At 42.2% G+C, this 17,607-nt stretch overlaps 1 protein-coding gene across 10 annotated transcripts in view; it reads right to left on the bottom strand.

The window, feature by feature from the left end:
• The window catches only part of CACNA1G (calcium voltage-gated channel subunit alpha1 G), a 177,558-nt gene that overhangs the window by 79,056 nt on the left and 80,895 nt on the right, over positions 1–17,607 (bottom strand). For all 10 annotated transcript variants that reach the window (XM_060271874.1, XM_060271876.1, XM_035104358.2 and 7 more), the window contains 4 exons: positions 13,252–13,342; positions 12,362–12,546; positions 11,723–12,169; positions 2,986–3,086 (listed from right to left, as the gene is read on the bottom strand). In XM_060271874.1, the coding sequence (XP_060127857.1) occupies positions 2,986–3,086; positions 11,723–12,169; positions 12,362–12,546; positions 13,252–13,342 (824 nt within the window). The remainder of the gene's footprint in view (positions 1–2,985; positions 3,087–11,722; positions 12,170–12,361; positions 12,547–13,251; positions 13,343–17,607) is intronic.

Raw genomic sequence — 17,607 nt, 5'->3', positions numbered from 1 at the left:
TTCACTCTCAGAAAGACCTTCTGTTGGGAACATCACACTTTTTTTTTAAATAAAAGTTGTTTGTTATACCTTATTATTATCCCAGAATTACATGCCTGAGAAAACTGCTAGTGGGCCACAAGGAATGTACCAATCAATCAGTCAATGAATCAATTAATAGTTCTTGTGAGTTGATAAAGGAGGCTGTCTGCTGTGGCTCTGTACACCACTCTCGCCTGGACTCCTTCTACTTGGCCTCTACTGTTGATGGCTAATCAGTCTGGCAGTGTTTCTGCATTGGGTGCAATAGGATTATTAATGAGCTCCTGATGCTAAATGACTTATTGCAGAAGAGGCTGCCCACCGTGTGCCTGAATGCATCACTGCTCTAGACTTGCCTTGTCAAAGACATGGCCAGATTAACCAACCATGCAGAAATGGTGTGTGTGTGTTCTGAGGTACCCTTGCACATTCAAAAAGCAAATTTTTTGCATGTTCAAGTGAAGGGCACTTTCAATTTAATTTTCTGCACAGGGTCTGGGAAAACGCATGCTCCAAACCAGGCATTCCGAAACTTCGGCCCTCCAGATGTTTTGGACTACAATTCCCATCTTCCCTGACCACTGGTCCTGTTAGCTAGGGATCATGGGAGTTGTAGGCCAAAACATCTGGAGGGCCGCAGTTTGGGGATGCCTGCTCCAAACAATCTACTTTCAGATGCATGCTCCAGATTTTCTCATTTGTTTACTTAAGCCTTTTCTGACTAAATGCTAAAAATTATTGTCCATTAATTATCTTCAGCATTGCATTGTTATTTAACTGCATTGCTTTTGGTGTATATTTTTTGGTGTATAGTTTGTTTGTTTTCTGTACAGTGCTCTGATATATTCAGATGTGAGCAAATTTATATATTGTTTAAAATGAATGAATGAATGGCACCTGTATGTCCCATCTGCCCACCCCCTCTGAGGCAAAAAGAATATTGGGGAGGGGCAATGAAGATCAGGAAAGGGTTAATGCCCTTGCCCCCGGTTATTCTGTTCCAATCTGATCTGCACGGGATTTACCTCTTTAAAATCTCCATGGGATATATTAATCATCTCCCAGCACCATATCTAATTTGGTTTATATTTAAAGACTGGAATATCTTGATGGAAGAGGTCAATAGGGTGTTAGACAAACATTACTACATTTGTAACGGACTGTAAACACACGTGCAGAAAAGTCTCACATGAAGCAGGACAGGGCTCCAGGAGTGCATCGCCATATGGCAAAATGACTGTGATGCACTTTGTAGTATTCCAGAAATAAGAATTTTGCTCAAGTTGAAACAGGTCAGTTTCCCTGCATGATGATGTTTCTTCAATTCTTCTTGCATCGCAGGAAAGAGAGGAGATAACCAACCCCTCCTCCTATTCCTGAAAAAGGTTAGGAATCTGCCTTATAATGTCACCTCATTAGCCAATTGAGCTCGTTACTCTCTATGCCAGGGATGGTGAATTTGCGATTCTCCAGAACTCCTATCATCCCTGACTATTGGCTATGCTGGCTGCAGCAGACGGGGGTTGGAGTCCAACATCTCAGCCATCCTTGGTGCATACAGGCTTACAGTAGCTCTCCAGGGCTTCAGAACAGTGTCTTTCCCAGCCATGGGTGCAGATGCCAGAGACTTAAGCTGAGGCCTCTTGCATACAGTCTAGTGCTGAGCTATGCCTTCCCCTAAATCACTGCAGCAAATGAATACATGTCCACAAACAGCCCACCACCGCCTCTTCCAGAACCTATGTCCTCCCCTTATTTCATTTAGCCCAGTCTTGGTGATCCTGGCAGCTCTTGTGCCCCAGAAGCCTTTTGATCTATCTATAAGCACAACTTACTATGGAAATTATATGTTCCATTCCAGCCTGTGTGTGTGTATTTTTTTTGGGGGGGGGGTAATTAATTTATATGATTATGCATTTAAAAAATCACATTCCTCTGTGGAATCTGTATTTCTTGAGAAGATGGGGTAGCAACTGAGAGTATGAAAGGCCAATGAGCAAAGGAAAAATAAGGGGTGGAATTCAAACAATTATACTTACTGAAATCACATTAAAATCACTACTGCTACCAGTCCCAAAATGTATGGCTGATGCTACAGAGGTACTGTAGGGAGGAGACCTTGCATCTATCTAACGCAGAATTCCTTACTAGTTGACTTATAAAACAACAGCACTGCGAGGGTTTATTGAGTGGAAAGCAGAAAACAGTCACACATAAGATGCACTTGTTAATAGCAACTGCAGCAAAAATTATAATTATTTTTGTTAAAGCAAATGTTTCGGTTTGCAAACACTAATCCCTGCATGTAATCGCTTTAGTCTCTCTTGCTGTTGTTTCTGGCTATATGAATGAATGTTAAAGGATCACACTCTTGCCAGAATGATCTACTCTGACAGGTAGGAGTTTTCCAGGGTCCCATCACTCGGTACCTGATCCTTTTAACTGGAGTTGCCAGAGATCAGGGCATCTTCCACACATAAAACAAGTGCTCTACCTTTGAGCTAGAGGGCGGTATCCAACTAACTCACTATGCCAGTGGAAGGATTTCTGCTTATACAATAGAAGTTCCCTGTTAGTGCCACAAACACTCCTCAAATCTGCTCTGGAGGGTTTGGAGAAACCTCAGAATCTATTTTGTTGCACAAGCTGAAATCCTTGCGCTGACGAAACAAGTATTAATTGGATACCACCCACTGCCCCTTCACAATGTTGTTAGCATTGATGGCCAGCAGCTAATGCTACAAAATGTAATAATTGATTTCAAGAGGTGCTGGGTGCTGGCAGCCATTGGACATTAGCACAAGTTCAAATCTTTCAGCTGGCAACAATTTTTTTCCGGTTCCCCTTGCAACTGTTAAGTCTGAGGGAATTCTACAACTGCCATGCTCTGCAAATATTTATTTGAGCACAGAATCCTGGAGCCCTGCCTGCCACAGTGTTATCAATCACACTAAGTTGCCTTACTTAGACTGAGGAGCAAAGATGTAGATAGACCAGGAATCTCTTTCTTTGCACCAGGTGGGGAGGCGTGCCCTTATCCAAGCCTTCATACGGTCCTTTTTACTCTTAAAGAGAAAGAGAGAGAGAGACAAAAATTGAAAATACAATGAGACACCAATCAGCTCCTCCAAGTGGCTGCAGCAGCCATTCAAAACCATAATCTATAACGAGGAAAATAGACAGGTGAAGAGCTCTTATGATACTTTAATTCCCACCCTTGCCCATCAGCCCTGAAAATATCTTGCAGGCTGCTAGCTGGAGGCCGTCTCTGAATTGGACATCCTGGCCTTAAAACAAGGACTAAAACAATTAATCTGACGGCGCGGAGATGTCACTCATGCTGTGTTGCTCAAGAATGGATTAATGGTATCTTACAGTACAGGCAGGCTCCTCCACTTACACAAGCAGCGTAAAGAGATGGGTGTCTGGCGGGGCATAGATTGAGAGAAATTTATTGTAGAGATATGCACTGCTGTGCACAGTATCAGTTTAAAGACCACTCCAGCACGGCAGCGGCACTTTAAAAGTAAGTCACTGGGTGGAAAATGCAGACATAGCAGCTAAGAAAGAATAAATATAATTGTCTCTCAATCTCAGATAGTATCAAAACTGTCAAGAAACAACTCGATAGGAAAAATAGCACACAGCTAACATAAAGGCAGCAAGAAGGAATCTCTGGGGAAAGATGGACAAGCATTTTCTTTAATATACGATATACTCCTCTGTGAGAGAAGAGTAACAAATAACAGAACCCACAAGAGTGGCTAGGTTTTACCTTTTCTCAATGGATTGGTTTTCATGTTATATAAGGACAGATTCTACAGGTAAAATATAGGGGCAGATTCCCACATGGGAAGTGATGGGAACAATAATTCTGATTACAACTTAATCTCGGAGTTTGCAAGCAACGTTCTCATAGGCTCTCATTGAGCAGAATGACCAAATGCACCGAGGAGAAAATGACTGAATGAAATAATCAAGCCAAACAAAACTCTAATTTGCTCATGTTATTATGTGGGTCAGGTCACAAAGATGCAAAGCCACAGTCTGCTAGGAAAGCAAATTAAGGCACACGAGATGAAACCAATCACGCCGTTCCCAAGGGGACAATTGCAAAGATACAAGACATATCAAATAATTTGAGCGTGTGGATATTAGACACAATTTGGGAAATCCCTCCTTGTTTCAGATCTGAAAAGTCGAATTGTGCATTGTTGTTTATTTGTCCATTCTTCCCCTGATATGCACGCAGTTGTATGAAATGAATTAGCATGTTAACAATGAAGTATTAAATGAATTTCCTGTCACTGAGAATTTATGACCTGCTCACATATTAGGAATGTGATACTGAGTCAGACCACTGGTCCATACAGTTCAGCACCGTCTACACTGACCGGCAGCTGATCTCCAGGGTTTCTGGGGGACGATGACGACGACCACACCCAGCCCTACCTGGAGATACCAGGGATTGAACCTTGAACCTTCTACATGCAAAACAGGTGCCCTACCACTGGGCTTTGGCCCTTTCCATCTAATGTCAGATATGTGGCTGGATCAGATGATGTCTGTCCCCCACCAGGCATGGTGGAGAATGAGAAGCAGGGAGTAAACCTGCTCCACCCCTTAAAATAGCTCCAGTCCACCTGCAAAAGCTGGATAACCAGACATATTCCCTACATGTCCCTATTTCCAACTCAGTCATAACTAAAGCTTTCAAATTATTCTCTCATTTTGATTTTCAAGTCAAAAGTTGTGCTTTCCTGAGTAGAGGGGGGAAGCAGAAATATAATGGATGGGGTATAAATAAATAAATTGTTATTATTATTATTATTATTATTATTATTATTATTATTATTTCCTGATAAAGCTCTTAGTGTGTGAATGCTCACCTTTTATCAACCCGGTTCACTGCCATTAGCTCCCCTATCTGCTGCTGCTTTGGCACCATATTTTTCTACTAATTATACAGCAGCAACATTTTCCTGGATCAGTAACATAGCAATTCTAGACAATGGGGTTCATACAGCAAATGAAATGATATCACACAGCATTTGACTAAGCCGGTCAAATCTGGTAGTACGCTGACATCACCAAGGGCATAAACTGTTAAATTCAGAGGGAGGGCAATGCTTTCTGAATAGCTAAGCACTTTTGAAGCAATTGTAAAACACACACACAGACACACAGACACACAGACACCATTTGACACTGGCAACAATGTCCAGAAGGAGCAGCGAACTTCCCCCCCGCCCACTTCAGCACTATTCATAATTGCTTAGCTCCTTCTATGAGTCTTAGCATTTCTTTAGAAAATAAGCAGAGGTGAGTTTCTTATATGGTCATTTGGACACTAAAAACTAGACCGGTCAGTATAATTGAATGGAATAAGTGGGGGGGAAAATCTATTCTGCATTGTCATGAGCACTGCTAGGAATCTCATTAGCCCCAGGTAATAGGTGGAAGAATTCCTATTGTAATGAAAATGCTCAGTGACAAACTGAACTAAGGAACGAGAAAACTACCTGTCAAGCAAGGTAAGAACAGTTCAGATAACAAGGACAAATTTATTCTTGATCCTTGCCTCTCTGTTCCACAGTTAAATCTATGTTTTGTTTAGAGAACATGTGAATCTCTTTTTTAATACAGGGAATCGCTCTGCTCCCCTCCCCTCCAGATTGATGGGCTAAATCTACTATGTATCACCTGATCCCCAAATACAGTACCAGGGGGGGGAAAGCCTTAATTAGGCAGGGTTATTTAAAGATGTTATGTCCACAAGTCCTAGCTAGAAGGCTTCCCTCGAGACATCTAGTAATAGCTATAGCTTGGTCCAGATAATTTTGTAATCTGGATGGGTTCCAAAAGCATCTGCTATTCAAAGCATTGCTTGGTATTTATCTTGAGGCTTTGTAGTTAAATCAGAATGTGTCAGCAGCCTAGAATGCCCCTTTATATCTCCCTTTTGTCCAATTTTAATGCCAGAGATATTTTGAGTTTCTGTAATTGTTTCAAGAAAGTCAGTCAAAGGGCTTTGAGAAAAAGTCTGTGTGTGTTTGTGGGGGAGAATTATTTCACTTTTCATACCGCCTGGGCCAAATATTTGCTTATGCACAGTCTTCTTTTAGGGGCAAACTGAGAAAAAGGAATTAAAAGGAAGGTAGCAAAATAAGCATTGAAATGAAAGTGTTGAGCTGGCCTAGAGGAAGCCGGTCTACATCTAGATTTTGCTGGGCTTTCCCCCGTTTTCAAAAGAGTCCTCCTCCCCCATCCATAAGATTCTTTCTCTGCAGAGGCCAGAGATAGAGGCTTGCTTACAATCAGCTTGATTGCTTCTGAAGTTCACATTATGTTCAAAGAGATGGCTCAATTATGTTATTCTAATCACATCTACTTCAGATGACACACCTGGTCGGTATGAATATAGATGTGGAAGAAAAGAACACTGTAACAAACACATTTGATAGTAAATATTATGAAGGGATTCTGTAATGTACAAATGCAAGCAGAGTCCCTGTGGATGCAGATGTGAATATATGTCTATCCAAGGACTACATTCCCTTTGGTATCAACTGGTGTTTTACTTAGAAATGACAGTCGGGGTTTTAGAAAGGCGTCTCAGTGATTCCATTAAGTAAGAGTATTGATAATCCCCTGATTGGGGGTGTTCTTAATGTATACTTAAGGCCAATGACATATAGGTTTCTGAAAAATGCAATAAATGTATAAAAAGGAGGGAACAAGGAAAAACTTACAGAAAAAAAGTGGCCACTATTGTTTAACTTTCCAAGGTTAAGAACAAGTCCCAGAGCTTTGCAAACCCAACTGTTCAAAGACTTATGAAATTGATTTTTTAAAGCAGCAATTTTCTACAACCTTGAATGCAAGAACTTAACACCAAAACAACCACAGGTTTTAATGGGTCACAGAAGTAAAGCTGGAGCTGGGGATCTAGGAGACTTCAGGGTTATCCGGAATGTGTGGGGATTGGGCTGGCTCTGGAGAACATATGTTCAAGCAGAGAGCCCCCCCCCCCGTTCGCCGCCGCTGAAGGGGAGAGCAATGCCAACCTCTCGGCGTATGGCCAATGCCTCCCCTCAAGACCCCTTTAACGGGGAACCCTGCTATCACTGTCGCAAAGGGGGCGTGGGACACCACCACCCCCATTTAGGAAGTTAGACTAAAGGATTCCGCCCAAGGCCTGAAACCGCCAAAGTTGTGATGTTTTGCTACGGGAAAGGCAAAACCTGCCAATGCAGGAAAATTCTTTTCTGCCCTTCAACAGCGACCTTGACGTAGCAGCACCTGTGTACCTGTGGAGAAGAGGTTAACCTTCAAAAGAAGATTTAATTGAGGGAGTGAAGGGTGGGAGAAGCTCTGAAGTTGACTGCCGCTTCCCAGGTTAGCTACACCTTTTGTTGTGTGGGCAGGGTGGTCCCTCCCCTTACCTAGCCAATCCCCTGGCAACGTCTCCCCAGGCAGGATTGGGCCGTTGACTGAGGTAGGCAGAGACCCCAAGCATCCAGCCTGGGGAGGATGATGGGCTGCTACTCAAACCAAGACTTTAAGCACAGTGAAACCAGCATTTTGGAATATATTTCCTATTGAAATAAGACAGGCACCTACAATTCTCACATTTTGTCCTTTAATGAAAAGGTTATTCTTCTGTCATTTTTAGAGAAATGATTTTATTCATTGTTGGTCACTTGACACTGTACTTTGTAATTTTATGATGTTATAGTGGATTTTTATTGTTTTGTTCGTTTGTTTAATTTGGTACACACCATGATGCATGCCAATCTCACATCTGGTATCATGCAAACTGAGATCCATCCTGCAATAGCTAGACTCGTTCATAGGTTTGTTGACACCCTGTGACTGAATCATTTTTACTTCAAATTATTGGTTCGTGCACGGCAGCTCTGCTTTTTGCATGTGTTCATTCCTGTTATAATTTCACCTTGCAAGATAGTCCCCCTCACTCAATCGCTGGTCCTATGTATGGGTGGATTATCTGTTTACCTCCCTACTCACATGCACACACAACAAACTCATCTATTTCCACATCCTTGAGGATGCTTACAAAAAGCTCATGTCACAATCAATTTATTAGTCTTAAAGGAGCCACAAAACTTGTTATTTTTACATACCAACACATCTACTTCTCTAGAATTTGTTTCTAATAGTTGCAGATGTTCATGTCATGCTTTTCACCTGTACTGCAGAGAAGAGATGGTCCCAAGAGTCCTTGTATGCCCCTCCAGGAGCCAAGGCTATACAAGGAACGATGTCTGCAGGTTTTGATTTGATTAGTCACATTCTGCATCTTCTGGGTGCCCAGAGGCCTTGTTCCTTCCTAATGGATGCTCTGTGCAATCTCTCTAACTGTACTTGATGGAGTTGAAGGAGATGCCTGTCAGCTTGCAGTTTACTTCTTTGGAATCAGCTGTATGTATGTGTTGTTCTGTGTGCTCAGGAACTCATAGCTGCCAAGTTATCCCTTTTTTTAAGGGATTTTCTCTTATGCTGAATAGGCTTCCTCGCGAGAAAAGGGAAAACTTGGCAGCTATGCAGGAACTGCACCTGAATTTACGTAAGTCTGGCTGTATGCCCCTGTTCTAACTGTGGGTATTTATTGGCAAACAGAGATACAGGGATAACTTAGCCTCACCAGTCTATCCAGCTCCAAACTGCAGCTGATTTTTCTCCTGCTTTACCCATAGCTGCCAAGTTTTCCCTTTTCTCACGAGGAAGCCTATTCAGCATAAGGGAAAATCCCTTAAAAAAAGGGATAACTTGGCAGCTATGGCTTTACCCCCACCTGTTCTTTTTAACAAACATTTTCTAAATGGCCTCCATGGCCTAGGAAAGAGCGACATTCATTAGAGTACTGCCTCTTTATAATGTGAGGCTAATAGGACAATTTCTCTCCTTCCTTAGGAATCTCTAAAGGGAATACAGTATATAGAAGCAGAAATCATCCACCGAGCACAGGATATAGCTCTGTCTTTGAAAAAAAGGAAAATTTCTCTCACTCCCTGTTTTGTTTTTGCTAACAATGCATACTGAATAGCTGAAGATAATCCACTTGCTAATGTTGGGCTTACCACAGTCTGGGCTGGCTACCCATGAAGACCCACAGAAAATTCTGGACTTCCGGTCTGGCGCCATTTGCGATCGGCGGGGGATTTTCGGGCTCCGAAGTCCCCAGCGACCCAGAGGAGGGGGGGAGTTGCGAGGGCACCGCGACCCCTCGGAGAACCCCCGGATTTGGCTTTCCGGGACCGTGGGAACCCAGCTGAGCTCCGCTGAGTCCCGCCCGCCGCCCGGAATGCGCCTTGCGAGGTGCGCTGAGAGCCGGCGGAGCGGGACGGAGCCTTGGGTCGATTGCTACCTCTGGGATGCAAAGCTCCGTGCCGACGACAATTTGAGCATCAGATACCTCCAAATTGAATCAAGATCGGACTTGTGAGTAAAATTTGTTGGATTATTAAGAAGAAATTATTTGGTCCGGGGAAGGGAATCTAAAAAGGAAACGGAGGTCGTTCCCCCCCCATCCGAGACAAGCGAGCAATTACCAAGCCCGCAGCCAATACATTAGATCGGGACCTTAAAAACCGCTAAAAAATTAAGCAAGACCCTTCCCTGTGGGGCAGAGCCAAGGGAAGGAGAAATCCTTGTAGATCTCTGCAAAGAAAGGTTTGAATCTGGGAACGAGCCCTCCATAAACCTGGAGGCAAGACCCTGGAAACAAAGTCCAGCCGACAGAGTGCTTCCACCGGTTAAGAAGATTTAAAAAAAAACAAAAAAACGAGTTTGTGAACTGTCAAACCAGGCACGGAAATATCAGAACTCTGGGATAAGAACGCTTAAATTGGGAAAAATCAAGTTGGATTCTATAAATAAATAAATAAAGGATTTGGAATCTGCGCCATCTTGGGGTAAAGAAACCATGCCTTCTTCATCGTAATTGGAGAACACAAAGGAACTGGATAGACACAACAATGAATACCCAGCTGGGCAAAGAGAGACTGCAACTTTTGTTACAGCTTGTTCAAGAGCTGGGAGAAGATGTCCGGCAATATGGGAGACAGATACAAAGTCTTAAAGAAGTGCTACAAGAGTTTTCCCCAAATGACACTTTGGAATTACAGGATGAGATAGAAGAGCCTGAAACTGAAGAACCGGAGCAACTTGTGGGAGAAGTTGCAAAGGACATTGATTTTACGCAGACGGCTTCGACTCGGAATGTTGGTCTCTCAGTGGGAGGGGGAGTCCAGATTCTAGTCAAGGTTATTCAAATAAAGATGGAAGTTTGGAGAAAGCTATGGTACTGGGGGGGAACAGAGAAGAAAGTTGGGAAAGAGAGGCGGAGAAAGAGAGTTGTGCAACAGAAGGAAAAGTGGAAAGAGGGAGGGGGTATGGAGTGGGCGAGGGATGGAGTGGGGTGAAAAAACAAAATGAACTTTAATACGGGATGTCTAAAATGGTTTAAAAATGGATTGTTAAAAGGAGCTGGCCAAAGTTTGCAGGTAATCGCCAATCAGGGGAAGGAGGGGGGGGGTAAAAATGCTTTAATAATTTAAATAGTGATCTTAGTAAGAAAAAATTTGGGAATATTTTTTAGGGAAATTACAGGCTAAGGGGTTTAGTTTAGAGATTTGATTGAATTTTTTTTGGACAAAATTTTATGTAAGATGAAAATAATTGGTGAAGTGATAATTAACATTATGAATTGTATTTGATATGAGAAAATTGCTGATGTGGGGTGTAAAATGAACTCGGGGAGGGAGGGACGGGGAAGCCGAAGCTATGTCAGTGAATATTGGATAAGATTTAAAGAATTTTTCTTTTTTCTTTTCTTTTTTCGTTTTTTGCTATTTTTGCATTTTTCTTTTTTTCCTTTTTTTTCTGGTGCTCTTTTTCTTTATTGTTTCTGAGGTTAAGAGTCTATGTTATGATGATGTGATTAATGTTTAAATTGAAAATCTTCAATAAAAATTATTTGAAGAAAAAAAAGAAGACCCACAGAAAATTCTGAATGAGTTCTGAAAATTCTGAAGGAGTCTAAAGCAAGGGAATGGAAGGGCCTGCATGGCAAAATGACAAGATTTAGTTTCCCTCCCTCTGTGATTTCATGCTTCACAATATGCAGACATTGGGGTTGTGCTGGATAAAAACCACAACATGTCAAACTCGCAGAGCAACCTGGTATGCCACAGCATTTTCCCTCACACCACCACCTCCAATCCAGCCTCTACTTGGAGTGGAGGTGGATAAACATGCCCTTTTATCTCTGCAGGGGCTTCCTACTGGGATTGAGGGTGGGGGGAGCCATTGCTGCCAACAGGAGCTTCCCTCCCATAAGGTGATTGCCTTACGGGGGGATTTTTAAGGGGACCACATTGGATGAAGTGTTAAATAAACCTCCCCTCGCTGCAGTCCCAATGAAAATTATGTAATCAGGGCCTCGGATCCTGCGCACATCTTACATTGGGCTTCTCTTGATTAAACGCTTTCAGTTCCAGTGACTGAAAGAGACCTGGCCCCCAAGGGATTTCTTACTTGACAAACATGGACTCCAGTGATGTTTTGTGCTCATTCAAAAAACACTCCCAACAATTAAACAAAGAAAAAGCAGAACTTTCCCCTATCTTCTAAACCCTTTGAAGCAAAGGGTCTAGGCGTGCTGGCTCTCACTTACCAAGTTGCCTTCATCATCCATATCGTCACATTCAGGAAGTGGATCTTCCAAATGAAGCTGCTGTATCAGAACTCTGGAGGTTGTTTTACCATTGCAATCTTGGTGCTCTGATGCGGAGGTGTGGCTACTGTGTATGCTGCTGGTCCGGTATAGAGAAGGCACCTGAAGGGTATCTTGGAAGTCAAAAGAGCCTTTGGTTTCCAGTGACTCAATGCGGTGAGGTATAGTGCCATTAATGCTCCCAGTCCGACTGGACTGCTCTTCATCAGAGCTTTCCCCTTCCTCTGAACTCTGCTTCCCATCTCCGGACAAAAGTGACTTGCGCTCTCCACTTTGGTTGCGACGTTTCAAGCTGGGAGCCCGCCCAATGCTGTTCCAGCTTGACCTGCGGCTGTTCCAGCTACCTCCGGCACTCCAAGGACTGTGTGGGGAACTCCGGGCGCTCACCTGGGGCAAAGCAGCAAAGAACAGGTAAGAAAACCAAGCCAGGTGGGGCCTGCACTCAGTTAGCAAGGCCTGAAGCCATCAAATGGATGGCATCAGCTCAACATCGCAGTAGGTGCTCTGTTACGTCACACCCTTGGAAACAACCGCTAAGACAAGAAACAAACAGCGTGACGAGAAAGACAACTCACGTACTGGAGATTTGAGATCGTATGTATTAGGATCCATGGAGATGCTACTAGCTCTTTGGGAATCATAGCCTTGAGCCGCTTCCCCATAGATGGCACTTTTCGGCATGGGCATTGGTGTAGCGGCGGTGTGGATGATGAGCGGAGGTGTTAAGCTCTTCTTTAGCTCTGGGTGGTCACAAAGAGCCATCACTGAGAAAAACAAAGGACGTTTAGGTCATACCCTAAGGGTGGAGGCACGTGAATCCATGTGTCAAAGTCTTGATGCCAACTTGATGCCATGTGCTTCTGCTCTAAAGGGGTTTCTCCTCCTCATCTCTTCCACCCTTGTATGAGTTTCATGTTTTTGTGTTTGTACACTTCTTCTACTCCACTCTCTTTCATTTACCTATGATCACTTTTCCTAAATACACATGAATTACAAGTAGCAGTGCTCTGCTTCTTCCATTCCCATTGAGAAATACCAACAAGGCCAGTCTCCCTTTTCTGGTCTTTTAACAGCACCCTTAAAGGTAAGCAGCTTGGGCAGGGGGAAGGAGCAACATAATGTACAGTAGGCTTCTCCAACCTGATGTCATGATGAGGTTGGACTGCAATACCCATCGGTCCCAGCTGATATACAGCAGTATCAAGTCTTCTTCCCCCCCACCCCCCACCATGAGGAGGGAACGAGACCGGCCCATTAAGCTAATGGTCTGTAAGCCATGTATGACATTTTTAAGGCCACCAAACAGGACTTTCCTTCCTGAATTATTTTGATTACAATCATTCAATTATGTTCTCTTGAATCAAAATCACTTTAGTTCAAAGTGAGACTATTCTGGAGTTAGAGGTTAACACCTGCTATTCATACTAAAATGAAAAACAGTTCTCTTTGAAGGAGCAGCAGCTACTTACAGGCTGGATTTGAAAAGTTCTTAAGCCCACAGTCTTCTTCCAGACAACGGGGGAAAAGCTCACCTTCAGAATCAGATTTAGTAGCATCACCCTAGATCAAAACAAAGTGCCTTAGCAAGCAGGATGAAAAAGCGAAAGTTAACTCAGGATTCCCCTTCTGAATAAAAGGATCCTTTCACCCAACAAGATATCCACTGTTCCACTGAAATTGTTACCACAATGGGACATCACCTTCCACAAAATGATGCATGCATATATTGATAGCACATCAATTCACTATGCAGTAATCCTTCAGGAAGGGCAGAGATGCTACATTTTATTCAAAAGCAGCTAAAGACCTGAATAGGGCAGGAACAAACTGTTTAACCTCCATCAGTTGGAATCTCTGACTGAAACACAGCTAAATGCTCTATTGGCTAAGTGAAATTAGACTCTCTTAACTTACTTTTTTAAATAATCTGTTTGCAAATTGCATTGAGACATATACATGGAATGCGATTCACTAATTATTACCATTATTGATAATATATAAAATAATCATGATTTTAACCAGGAACCTGAAATGTATCTTGGTGATTACAGTGGGTAAGGGAATATGGGTGACGATACTGGAAAATGGGAATATGTAGACAGAAAGGCCAACTAAGTGGGCAGCCTCTAATCCGATTACTGCATGCAGCTTTTTCAAAAATAGTTAACAATACAAAAAATCTGCAGTGAAAACCTTTTTTGGGGGGAGGACACTTTCTATTGTTAGCTATCCTTTGGGAGGGAGGGTAGAATACAAGTTCAATAATAAAGATAGACTTTTACAAAATTTAGACTGGTACAATCAATTGATTAGTAGTGTGAATTCATTTATTTGAATGGCTTGAAGTAAATATATATATCCTATCTGGTTGCCAGCAAAGAGCAGTGACATTGGGTCCACATGACTGAAATGGTAAGATCTGGATCACTTGGTTATAGGCAACAGGGTTTTACCACATGGGCAAGTCCTGTCTAACAAATTAGAAGCTTGAAGCTGACAAAAAGCTTGTCCCTATTAGAGGTTGGCCTAGAGCTTCTTCCAATTCCATGTTAAATAATTCACTTGCTCATTAGCCTCTGCCATTTGCTTCACTGATAGGTTTCTAAGATCAGGCATCATTAACAAAGGGTCCTCAATACCTTCCCCTTCAGTCCTCTGATCCAATTCACTGGCACATGTGGTGGTACGGTAGATGGGAGAGTGTTATAACCCAAAAATATCAGCCAGGAACAGCATATACAATAATTATTCCAGTCTGATTTCCTGAAGAAATCATAATTCCGGAGAAGAGTAGTCTCCAGTGAGTTTGATGTGGTCAGTGGAAGAAGTTGATGCAGCGATAACAGAGAAGCCAAGCACATTTTTACTTTCCTAATTTTCTAGCTAAAGTAAGGCAACTACCACAGCAAAGTACAACAAAATCTACATTGCTGTTCTAAAAAGCCTTGGCTCACCCTGATGGCATTTGGTGCTTGGGCAAAACATGAAAAGCAGAATGGGCAGTAGTTGGGAGGAAAATGTTAAATGGCTAGCTTTTGAAAACAATTTTTGCCTGATTAAAGAGTACAGGACACATCATCAACATAAATGACCTTTATTTTCTCTAATTAAGTGCCTGTGTCTGTCTATGTAGATGAGCACATAATGTATTTTTTCTCCAATCAAGCTTTGAACTTTTTCTCAAAGATGCTTCTTCATCAAAATAGAGAGTATACAAAAACACAAAATCCTGCATCTTCACCAGGTCTGTATGTAGGGCATTAGGTCTACTTAGAAATACCCAGTCTCCCCCTATTATGGTAGGTGAGGACTGTTAAGGAATGTATTCCGTTAAAAGGGACTTAAACTAATTAGATTTTTTTTGTGTGACACAGAATCAACCTGACTTCTCCTCTTGGAAAGTTCCCCATACAGTATACTAAATATGAACTGGTTTATTTAAGACAATTAAAACAGGATTAGAAGCAGTAATCTATTAATCTCCACAATTAATGGATCAATTCATTAGTGGTTTAGACATGATTTAACCATGCTTTTACAGATAACAAGAGGCATAGCAATAGGCAAGGAAAGGGTGATGTTTCTTTATCAAATGCTTATTACTTTAAGTCAGGGCAGGGTAGTGAATCTCAAACCTTTCAGATTTTGTTGGGCTTTAATTCACATCAGCCCTAGCTAGCATGGCCAATAGACAGCAATGATTTCTTTTTTTACCTTGTAGCCTTCTGGTAACTTCCAGAGGGCTACAGGTTCTCTACCCCCAGTTTAAGTGCAGAAGTATCACAAACCTTCATGACCAAATGATCTCTTAACACCCAAAGAATTTGGTCCAGCATAAGGTATCATCTTTATCTATTTAGTATCTCTTGAGATTTGAAGTATGGAGCCTTAACTGAAGCTGCCCCCTGTTGAGATGATGCCCAGAATTAATAGCATTGCTGTAAAATAGCTGCATTGCTCCTTTCAATCAGCCAATGCATTAAATACGTTTCCTCAACAATAAATTATTATGCCATTTAGTGGAGATAAATGGCTCACTTAATTATCCCCAAAAGGTCAGCTGTGTTTATATGCTTCAAAATGAATATGATACAGGAGTATGATGGGTTGGGCTGAAACCTGGGAAACTCCTGAAATAACTCAATGGGTGGTTTCTTCAGTTTGGCAGTCCATTTTTCTACAATTCCAATTTCTCACTAAAGCTTCAAGCAAAAAATGAGAGAAATTCCTGTTCAGGTAGGTGCCTTTATAAGACTTGCTGCTTCAGAAAAATAAAGTGTTTTGCATGAGGAAATGTACCAAAGCACAATATGACATTGCATAAAATATCATATTGCAAGCAACTATGTTAGCACAAATGTCTAGAGTCAAACCACCAGGTATGTGGAAAAGTATGAATAAAAGAGAGGTTAATTAATTAATTAACTAAAGGTAAAGGGACCCCTGACCATTAGGTCCAGTCGTGACCGACTCTGGGGTTGCGCGCTCATCTCGCATTATTGGCCGAGGGAGCCGGCGTATAGCTTCCAGGTCATGTGGCCAGCATGACAAAGCCGCTTCTGGCAAACCAGAGCAGCACATGGAAACGCCGTTTACCTTCCCGCTGTAGCGGTTCCTATTTATCTACTTGCATTTTGACATGCTTTCGAACTGCTAGGTTGGCAGGAGCTGGGACCAAGCAATGGGAGCTCACCCCGTCACAGGGATTCGAACCGCCGACCTTCTGATCGGCAAGCCCTAGGCTCAGTGGTTTAACCACAGAGCCACCTGGGTCCTTAATTAATTAACTACTTGGTGGTTTTTAGAGTGAAGCTGAGTTCCTAAAAATATAAATAAAGAACGGGGGGGGGGAGATACTTTTATCCTCCAGCCCTGCAGCACCAAACCCCATGTTTTCTTTGAAATAAAGCATCCCTGCCAAATAATATACCAGCACCTTTGTCAGTACACTAAGCACTAAGTTTAGCCACAGAGGAGCATCACCCACCAGGGCTCCAATAGAAATTACCTGTTTTTGCACTCCCAGTTTGCCTTTCTGGATGAAAAAGGCATCGTATGAGTGAATGCAGAGTTTAAATCTTTTTTTTTTTCTAGAAGCACAAGTGCTTTGAGATGGCCTACAGGGCATTAGAGATATACAATATGTAGGGAAGGCAGTATCTGTATCTGGCTGTAACACAAGAGGCTTTTCATCTAAATAAAAGCTGCTGCTTCCAATGCTGAATGGAAATGGAGGAAAAAAAATGGGAAAGGACAGACACATGGCAGGAATAGGCTGTGGAAAGGGAAGCACAATTCATGAAGTGCTTGATTTCATAGAAATAAATGCAGCCTTGAAGACTTTTAGTATCGTCAACATTTGACATAGCTTTTGTGTCATCATTCTGGTTTTTTTTTTAAATATAAAGAAAACATTGTTAGGATACAGAACACTGTTAGGATTTAGGTCCATCAGCACATCGTAACTCTATGAAAGAGTAGGAGTATTAAAACTTGTTCTGACCTTTCCTGCATACCCTAGACTGGGGGATTTCGCTCAGAGATTATTGCCCCAATTATCTGCAGTTTTGTTTTAAAGACGCCAGCGTTTATTGCAGCTGCCTCGATTTTAGCACTGACTTTTCCAGAACAGAGTTGTCTCACACATGAGTATCCACAAAACATGCTTGATTTTAGGTCTCTTCTGTCTTTGAGGGGTTTCTCTAATCTCTCTCTCTCTCTCTTTTAACAAGAACTGGGTGTGGTATGCAAAGCAGTTAACAGCCTGTTTGCAAACCCTGTGCAAGATCAAGAATATGTTGAAAACAATATGGGTCACATTATCT

Source organism: Zootoca vivipara, chromosome 2, assembly GCF_963506605.1.
Source record: "Zootoca vivipara chromosome 2, rZooViv1.1, whole genome shotgun sequence".
Taxonomy (NCBI): domain Eukaryota; kingdom Metazoa; phylum Chordata; class Lepidosauria; order Squamata; family Lacertidae; genus Zootoca; species Zootoca vivipara.
Note: the sequence above shows the minus strand (reverse complement) of the source record. Positions and strands in the feature narration are given on the sequence as shown.